Raw genomic sequence first — 9,243 nt, 5'->3', positions numbered from 1 at the left:
AGCGCTTAATCATGGCAGCAGACATTTCATAGCGCTTTAACAGACAGAAAAACCCAACGGAACCCTCCAGAGCAAGCATAAGCGACAGTGGCAGGGAAAAACTCCCACGATGAGGAAGAAACTCCGGGCAGGACCCAGACTCTTTTGGGCGGCCATCCGCCTCGACCGGTTGGGTGGAAAAGAAATAAAAGGAAGATAAGAACAGCATCAGAGAGAGAGTGGCAGACAGGCCAGATAGTCAGTGTCAATATGGTTATAGTTAGACGATTGGGGTTGATGTCTTCAATACATGTTTCCCATTGGTAAATTCAAGGCACAATTACAGCTGCGTGGATGAAAGTATGGCGGCACGGAGGAAGAAAGGAAGTGGGACCCCAGCCGATGGATAGATGAGGGGTGATACTGGTGGGCTTGGAGGTGTAGGTCCACAACAGATGGTCCACAGCGGATTGGCGGATGAGGGGTGGAACAGTATGGTGGCGCGGAGGAAAATAGGAAGCCGGACCCCAGCCGATGATTAGGTTAGGTTTTCACATGTTTGGTATGTCTGATATTATTGTTTTATAGTGGAATTTCCACGGGTTCTCGCTTAGAATAAAACGCTAACTGGTTAATTAATTAAACTTGTTTTGATCATCACCACCTTTTGGTTTCCTCTCTACCTCGTTTCTAAACACACACACACGCACACACGCACACACACACACACACACACACACACACACACACACACACACTCACACACACACACACACACACACACACACACACACACTAGTAGCGTTTGTGTGATGTAGCCCCAGGCTAACGTTAACGCAGACAGGTGGGATAACAAGTGTGATTAAGGTTAATAATAACTCAGTGTGTGTTTCTGTGATGTACTTCAGTTTGATTAGCAACAAGTCCCTAAATTACCCAGCAGGCCGTTCTGTCCTCCCCGTCCTCCTCTTCTTCTCCATCTGTTCTCATCCTGTTTTTTGACTCTTCTTTTCTCGCTCTGGGTTTTTTCCGCTCTCGTTTGTTTCAAGTGGAAAAAATGATTTAAACTAATTGTGTCAGCCCATTGAGAAGGAAGTGCCAACAAGTCTGTCAGCTTTAAAGGATCAAGTCTGAACAATGGAGATGATCAGGAGCAGAGGTTCAAGTCCCAGAGCCGCCTGAGACGCCTTTAGCCCCAAGACCTGAAGAAGAACGATTTGAAACGTGATGAACGTGAGCGATGCTGCTGATGTCGAGAAATACGCCTTCGGTTCATTGCAGCTAGCTGTAGTGAGCTGTAACGATTTATTGGATAAATAATAATAATAATAATAATAATAATAATAATAATAATAATAATAATAATAATAATAATAATAATAATAATAATAATAATAATAATAATAATAATAATAATAGTCCAAATTCAAATAAAAATCATGCTCGAATAGATTTGTGTGTGTGTGTGTGTGTGTGTGTGTGTGTGTGTGTGTGTGTGTGTGTGTGTGTGTGTGTGTGTGTGTGTGTGTGTGTGTGTGTGTGTGTGTGTGTGTGTGTGTGTGTGTGTGTGTGTGTGTGTGAGGGGTAACTGGGTCAACTGGACTAAAACATGATCTTAGAAACAGGAAAACTTTGCCTAATCCTCTCTTTATTTTGTCATAGAGCCCAAAATAACACACACATCTCGACACTGACCACTCACACAATGTCTTGTCACACACACACACACACACACACGCACGCACACACACACACACCTTCACACACACTCACCGAGACAATGACGGAACCGAGGTGGAAGTGGACACATAAACGACATGACAGTCATTCAAGACGCCACGATTGCCATGGCAGCCGAGCACAACGGGCAGCACAGCGACACAAACATCAGTCGTCACTGAGTCACCGTGTAGAAATGTGCGTGTCAATGACAAGTGCACTGTAAAAACCTGATGTATTATGTTTTTATAGTTTCTCATTGTTTTTTTCCCAAAATGTTTTCTTCACTACTTTAAATTGATTCTGACTTTACTTCTTGTTTTTTAACATATTTTTATTGTATTTTTTCAGACCTGTTTTTTTTCCTACTTTCATTCTCTTTGCTTATTTCTGCATTTTAACACATTATTAGCTCGTTAGCGTTAAGCTGGCTAGCAATCAGTCGTCATGTGATACCGATTTTGCAACCAAACACGTTAACATTTCTTGTAAACAATGACATCATCAGAAGGCGCCATTCAGGTTCATTTAATCATTTATATTATATTTATATATTTAAATTAAAAAGTCTGAAGGATGATAGTCTCTCTCTGTCTCTCTCTGGTTGGCATGGAATCAGAGGAAACACACACTGCAGCCCTCCAACACAAATACATCAACACACTAATGGTTTAGTGAGGTGGGGGGGCGGTGGGAGGGGGTGATGTCACACATTCCCTTTTCCATTGACATAACTAGATTGGGAATGTTTGGGGTAGAGGGGCCATACGATGTTAATTGTGTTTTCCTTAGGAGGTGTGTGTGTGAGTGTGTGTGCGTGTGTGAGTGTGTGTGTGTGTGTTCTTAGTAATGAATGAATGAATGAATTTTAGTTTTAATAAAAACGCCAAATCCAGGGTTCGTTTGTTTCGTTCAATTCCATCTGCTGATCTGGGTCTGGGTGGCTGCCACGGCCCGCAAACTGTCTGATATGATTGGCCCAGGTGAGATTGGAGCGTTTCAATTGGTCGATTCTCCTGTCTCCAGCTAAAGCATTGACACGACTTCCTTGACGAGGAAAAGGACCCTGAAGGCCTCGCTCAACTTGTTCGTCTGAGCTGATCTGAGGTCAGAGCTGCTGACAGCATCAGTGATGATGATGATAATGATGATGATGCTCACCGCAAACACATCCGCTTGACATCATGAGAAACTTTAACCTCAGAAACATTCAGAAACATTACCATCCTCACTTTAGCCCCGCCCCTGGGCGGGGCCGGCTCCTCGGCAGCGGTTCTGGCCCTCGCTTTGCGACACCGGTCTCAGTTTACCTGCTGGCGTCTGGACCGAGCCAGGAGTTATACCCATCATGCACCGCAAACACGACTCACAACGGTGACCCATACCCACAATACCTTGAGTCCGGCCCCGCCCTCCGGCCCGCAGCCGCTAACGACAAACCCAGACGACCTTATAGCGGACACGAGCAAGGCCGCGTTCGTGTGATGCACTCACGTGGGACAAAGCGCCACTCTTGCTATGGCGGCGGGTGCGTTGATGGAAAAGCGATGTAGTTTTCCTTTTGTCACCCCCCCCCCCACACACACACACACATCACCCCCCCTCCAAAGGTTTAAAACAGAGAGCAAAGTGGGGAGGGCAGAGAGAGGGTAAGTCACCCCAAGGGAAGTTTCACCCGGGCTTCAGACGACAGAGAGGAAAAAGACTCTGAGTCAGCTGATTGGAGGGGGCGTGTCCTCAGGCGGCAGCGCCTCTCACCTGTGGGACTTATATTCCAGCGCAAGCGTCGGAGAAGGCAGACACACACACACACACCTGTCCGCCGACACACCACTAGCTGCGTCTGCATCTCCAGGTGAGACCGGATCCTGATTGGTCGCTTTCATCTCAGGTTGGACTCGTTTCCGTTTTGCTTTGATGTCGCGGCTTAAATGTTTCATTTAATTCAGTTTGATTTGGTTTGGGACAAAAAACAATATGACTTTTTTCTCACCTTTCTTTTGTGTTTGTTGATGTTAATGTTTGTTCACGTGTCGAAGTTTAGTTTGGAACCTAAAATATTGTTTTCATTTAAACGCATCTTTTTCTTCCTGTTATTGTTTACAGAATCTAAACACACATGAAGTGAATTAGAATTATTTTAAGGCTGTTATTTAACAAATAAAATCCATTACTTAAATGTAAAATGTAGTTGTTGTTTTAAATTCACTGATTTGTTTAAAGATTTGTTGAAAGCTGAACAGATTTGGACACAAATTAAAAATTTTAATTTGGCAATAATTAAATTTATTTGTCTAGAAAAAAAATAAGTTTTAGCTTGAAAGCTCATTTTAAATTTTCTTTAAAACTTTAAATGACCCAGAGCTTGTGTGTGTGTGTGTGTGTGTGTGTGTGTGTGTGTGTGTGTGTGTGTGTGTGTGTGTGTGTGTGTGTGTGTGTGTGTGTGTGTGTGTGTGTGTGTGTGTGTGTCGGCGGTCCCGCCCACTGTCACCTCCTAAATTAGAGGATAATGTATTACAACCCACTTTCCTTAAAGACTAACCCTCCGGCGTGGAAACGCCTCATAAGAGGAAAAAGACGCGAACGCCCCACACGAGGTTAATGGCCTCACACACCCAAACACACGCACACACACACATACATACACACACACGTCCCTTGGGTCGCTGCTGTCGGACGGTGGGCTGGAAAGAGCTGCTATTCCAGAGGTCAAAGGTCAGGATTGACCTTCAGATTCTCAGGAAAACCTGACTTTATTGTTTACACACGTGTTGGTGTGTGTCTGTGTGTGTGTGTGTGTGTTGGGGGGAAGGGTGTCACGACCACGTGCATCCGTGTGCGGGTCCACACATGAACCCTCCTGATGACTCACCTGATTGGGGGGCTGCCGTGTGTGTGTGTTAGCGTATACACACACACCTGGCGTCCAATGGGGCGGACGGAGGAGATAAAGACCCCGTTGTTCTTTCTCACGTTCACCGTTAATCAGCTGACGGACGGGTTCCAGGAGGCTCCGGGCGACGTGAGAACGTCAGCTCGAGCTCAGACTCCTGCAGGAGCTGCTGCTGGGACAGGACACGCCCCTCGTGACAGGACACGCCCCCTCATTACAGGACACGCCCCCTCACTACATCACCGCAGGTGGACGCCAGAGTAGATCGAAGCAAACGTTTTAAACAGGTGAAACAATTCACGCAGCAACGGACAGTTAGTCCCGCCCTCCTCCGCCTCTGATTGGCTCGGGATACATCATTGTCATAGCAGGCCAATTAAAGCAGAGGGGTCGTGTCATTTTGTGCCTTTAAAGGTATTGGGAAAAGTCCAACAAACATTTTCTGAAATACTTACAAGTATTCAAACGGGTTTGAAATACTTTGTGTGTGGACACACACAAACAAACATACAAACCTTAAGTCAACAACATCTGATGTCCGTTTTTTCCAGATGTCACCGTGCACGACTTCTCGATGGTGCCTGATGATCCTACCGATGATCTCACTGCTGCTCTCCTCTCCGATTGGTTGGAGCTACGACGGCCTCACGCCTGGGTGTCACCTTCACCGTAAGTTACGGGGCTTCTGGGTAATGTAGTCTCATGTTTATTATGTGCTGTTGATGCTACATCTCACCTCCCTCCCCGCCTCTCTCCAGCATTTAACGTCACCATCCGCAGCGACCGCCGCGGGACGTGCAAAGGCACCCACCTGGTCCACGCCTGCGTGGGCTACTGCGAGTCCAGCGCCTTCCCCTCACGCTACTCCGTGCTTGTGGCGTCCAACTTCACGCACAACATCACCTCTGCCTCCAGGTGCTGCACCATCAGCAAGGACGCTAAGGTGAGGGGAGGGGGCGGAGCATCAGTTCCAGTACGACCTGCATCTTTTTTAACGACTTCCGCTCATTTCCTGTCAGGTCAAAGTTCGCCTGGACTGCCCTCGAAGTCGTCACCATGAGGAAATCGAGATTCTGACGGCGAAGGCGTGTCGCTGCGACATGTGTCGCAAGGCCCGCTACTGACGCGTCAAGACGCACGACACGGCACACACGGCGACAACGGTTGGAAAGTGTTGAATACCAAAAGATCTGGCAGGTCTTCATGGACCGGGTCTGAGGTGGATTCTGGGACACTCGGAATCGAACGGGTCCAAACCACAAACCCAGACTGTGTGTGTTTGTGTAAAGTCTGACATAAGGGATGTTTTTTTTTCTTTTGACAAAACTTGATTGACACACTTTTGTGTTCACGCCTGTAGAAACCATTCTGTCCATCACCCATCAAACACCAGGATGCTAATCAATAAATCTCTGAATTCAGTTTTAAAGTTTTAAGCACGATGTCAGCGTGAAGTTGGGCGCGTTGTCGATGTTAAAGTTCATACAACTAGTTTTCAATAACCACTAATCACAGACGAGAGACCAAAGAATGTACGCAATTATTTATATTTATAAATTTGAGCTAAAGGACATTTTGTGAATAAAATCTATTGATGAACCAAAAGAACCGTCAATGGAAAGAGAAAGAATGCACTGTATGGTTTGTGTTTCAATAAAATTTTCTTCTGCAAATGTCGACTGTTTTTGATTTTTAGTCCCGTGTCACACATAATCTGGTTTTTGTGGCTTTGTGGGGACCTTGCTGAACCTCCACCTAAACGGGGACCGATGGGACGACCCACCAGTGAGACAAGGGGGGACCTTTGGCTCAGATAACAATCCAAAGTGTGCTTACATGAAAGCATTCATATAAACCCCACCCCTCAAAAACGGTCACACTCAAAAGTTTTGATGTCATTGTTTTATTCGTTTGAATTGGTGAAGCTACTGATGACGTGATTGGCTGGAAGCGGTGCGCCCCCTGCCATTAGAAGGTCTCGCATTCCGTGTCCTGGGTGGAGCACACGGCGCAGTGGCACTGCAGGGCCACCGGGTAGTGGTAGAGAGGCGACACGTTCGGCTGGCAGCCCGGCAGGCGGGCGGTCATGTGACCCATTTGACTGTACGTACAGACGCGGTGGTGGCGGTGGATGAACGGGGGATCCGGTACTGGTTTCTGCAGGGTTCACAGAGACAGGTGCGACTCAGCCCCCCCGATCCACAAGCACAGGTACATCAGTTGTTCAGGGAGAGTGTTCAGCATGAACAAAAGAGACGCTGGCGTTACCTCCCAGGTGTGACAGCGCCCCCAGCAGGCCTCGGTGGTGATGCGCAGCCCCCTGCACCCGGGCTTCTGGGCCACGAAGGAGAACTCCCTCACCGCACAGCCTCGGAAACCATGAAGAGTGTTTGTCTTGGCAAAACAAACCAGAGCAGCCCCCGCAGCCAGCAAGAGGAGGAGGAGGAGGCGATGAAGATGCATGCTGGGGGGGATAGGCAGAGGAAGAACAGGTCAGAAAGAGGAGGATTCCATATTCCATCCATCACCCCTCAATGTCTGAAGCTCCTAAACCGTTATCACACTCCTGAAATCCATTTTTAAATCATCAAATGTTTTGCAGGAAGTTTTTTAGAAAAGTTTTAATTCTCGTCTTCGAAGCAGAAGGAGCCGACATTCAACATGACTTAGAACTCCCTCAAGCGTTCACTACAGTTACAGCATCCATCACTCGATCTGTCTCTACATCTGAGGTTATGTGACCCTGAAGAATCGGTTTCTTTATCTCCTAAACAAGTTTTTGAATAAATAAATCAGACTCTAGAAGGATTTCCTTCAAGCTGGAGGAACGTTTTACAAATACTCTCAGCTAGACTGCAGAAGGTTTGACTTTTAATGAGACGTAACGCAGAAATAAGAATACCTTCGCTAAAACAGAGTGAATAAACGTGTTGAGAAGTGTTTGTTGGCGCTGGGGGAGCTAACAAAACGAGCCCTGGAGGCTAACAGACGCTGCTCTGAAACGCTTCACTGCTACAAACCTATAATAAAAAAGAGTTCCTCACCTTTTCCCTGCGGTCTCGCTGAGATCGGAGCTGTTGGACTCGGATGTCGTTCTGCCCGGACAACAGCCGGTGAATGGAACCAATCTGTCCTTGTTGTTGTTTTTAGAAGCCCATTAGGTTGGACGGACACTCTGACATCATCGCAATTACAATGAAATACCATTAGAAACCCCAAACCAGCAATAATGGAGACTCCCTGGAAAATACTGATATTTGTCTATGTTTTCTTAACCTCAGCCTGTATCTCTGTGTGCAGAGCTTCGTCCAGCTCTCCTCAGCGTTCAGCAATGTGACCATCATCATCATCATCGTCATTATCATCATCGACATAATCATCATGATTATCACGTTTCACAAACCGTGAGCAACACCAACAAAGAGACGAGAACTTATGCTCTTTCTTAGTAGGTGAACATCTATGGAGGGGTTCCTTTTAGTTGCTCCCTCATAATGAAATGAAGTGTTCAAAATGTTCAGGAAAATGAAAACATCTCATGAGAACTTTTTTCTGTTTTTTTTGTTCAACAAACTGGACATGGTCAATCAGTTCAATCAGGAACTGATGATCAATAAAAACCTGCTGGCATCAAAGACTCATGCGAAAAAATTCTGAAATCTGACAAAATGCATTCAAGCATAAAAACATGCTGACATGTTGAACATGTTTATCACAGGTTAACGTGTTCTGTCAATAACTCTGTGTTCAGATTCCAGGATAAGAACTGCAAACATGGAGCAGCTTCAGAAACACAAGATATAATTAGTCTTTTCAGACTTTTATTGGTCTTTTATTATCACCATATTATTTACGAATATTTAGTGAGCGTTTGTTTGTGGTTTAAGTGAGATTGAACCGAATTTGAACGCAGCCATTGTTTATTTTAGTATTTTATTTTAGTGGCCACTAGGGGCGCTGTGGCACGTTTCCCTCCAAGCTGCTGTTTCCCTCCCTTTACAATCAACGTCTGATGCATTGATGCATTCAGGGGCTCTGAAAGAACTCGGATTCTATACCTCTCTCCGTTTCGCGCGAAAAGAACGTATTTTTTGTGTGTCAGAAACAACACAAAAAGTTCCAAATAGCACGATGTTTGGCGTTCATTGTTGTTTATTTGTCAGATAAAGCTTACTAAAGGAATGAAGAAGAGCAACAGATTGCATTATATTGCGTTTTTGTCAAGAATTTGTGACAAAGGTTTGTTATCGTAAAATATAATAAAAAATAAAAACAATCAAAATAATTACAGATAACAATTTCAAAATATGCAGAAACCGTGTAATCCCTATTTGGGTGTGATACATCTGATTGAATTTATTCCGAAATTATAATTACAAATATAAAATCCTTATATTTTTGATTGATTTAAAAGCAGCGAAATAAACAAACGGCTTGACCCACTTTTCGTAAGCAACGTTTCACTGGTCCTGGATCTGCGTCAAGTTCCATATAGGCAAATATGGCGAAACCGGAAATGGAATAGATGACTTTAAAAATAAATGTAAAACGAAATACTCCATAGTTTTAAAGTTGTTCTTATTACAAATTATTTTTTCTATTTGAATGACTGATGTTCTAATGTGTTCAATAGTTCTTTTAACTGTGTATGA

At 45.0% G+C, this 9,243-nt stretch overlaps 2 protein-coding genes across 2 annotated transcripts; one reads left to right on the top strand and one right to left on the bottom strand.

Annotated features, from left to right (window-relative positions):
• Nucleotides 1–4,627: 4,627 nt before the first annotated feature.
• gpha2 (glycoprotein hormone subunit alpha 2) lies at nt 4,628–5,715 on the top strand. The gene is made up of 4 exons (XM_068308845.1): nt 4,628–4,720; nt 5,143–5,260; nt 5,350–5,534; nt 5,611–5,715. Exons 1-4 carry the CDS (start codon nt 4,628–4,630, stop codon nt 5,713–5,715), a joined length of 501 nt encoding a protein of 166 aa, XP_068164946.1.
• Nucleotides 5,716–6,489: 774 nt separating this feature from the next.
• LOC137590355 (glycoprotein hormone beta-5-like) lies at nt 6,490–9,086 on the bottom strand. The gene is made up of 4 exons (XM_068307930.1): nt 9,035–9,086; nt 7,636–7,766; nt 6,860–7,055; nt 6,490–6,748 (listed from the first exon to the last, which is right to left on the bottom strand). Exons 3-4 carry the CDS (start codon nt 7,052–7,054, stop codon nt 6,560–6,562), a joined length of 384 nt encoding a protein of 127 aa, XP_068164031.1. The 5' UTR covers nt 7,055; nt 7,636–7,766; nt 9,035–9,086; the 3' UTR covers nt 6,490–6,559.
• Between the last annotated feature and the right edge of the window lie 157 nt (nt 9,087–9,243).

This window comes from Antennarius striatus, chromosome 23 (genome assembly GCF_040054535.1).
Source record: "Antennarius striatus isolate MH-2024 chromosome 23, ASM4005453v1, whole genome shotgun sequence".
Taxonomy (NCBI): Eukaryota; Metazoa; Chordata; class Actinopteri; order Lophiiformes; family Antennariidae; genus Antennarius; species Antennarius striatus.
The sequence above is the reverse complement of the archived record's forward strand: the minus strand, read 5'-3'. Positions and strand labels throughout refer to the sequence as shown.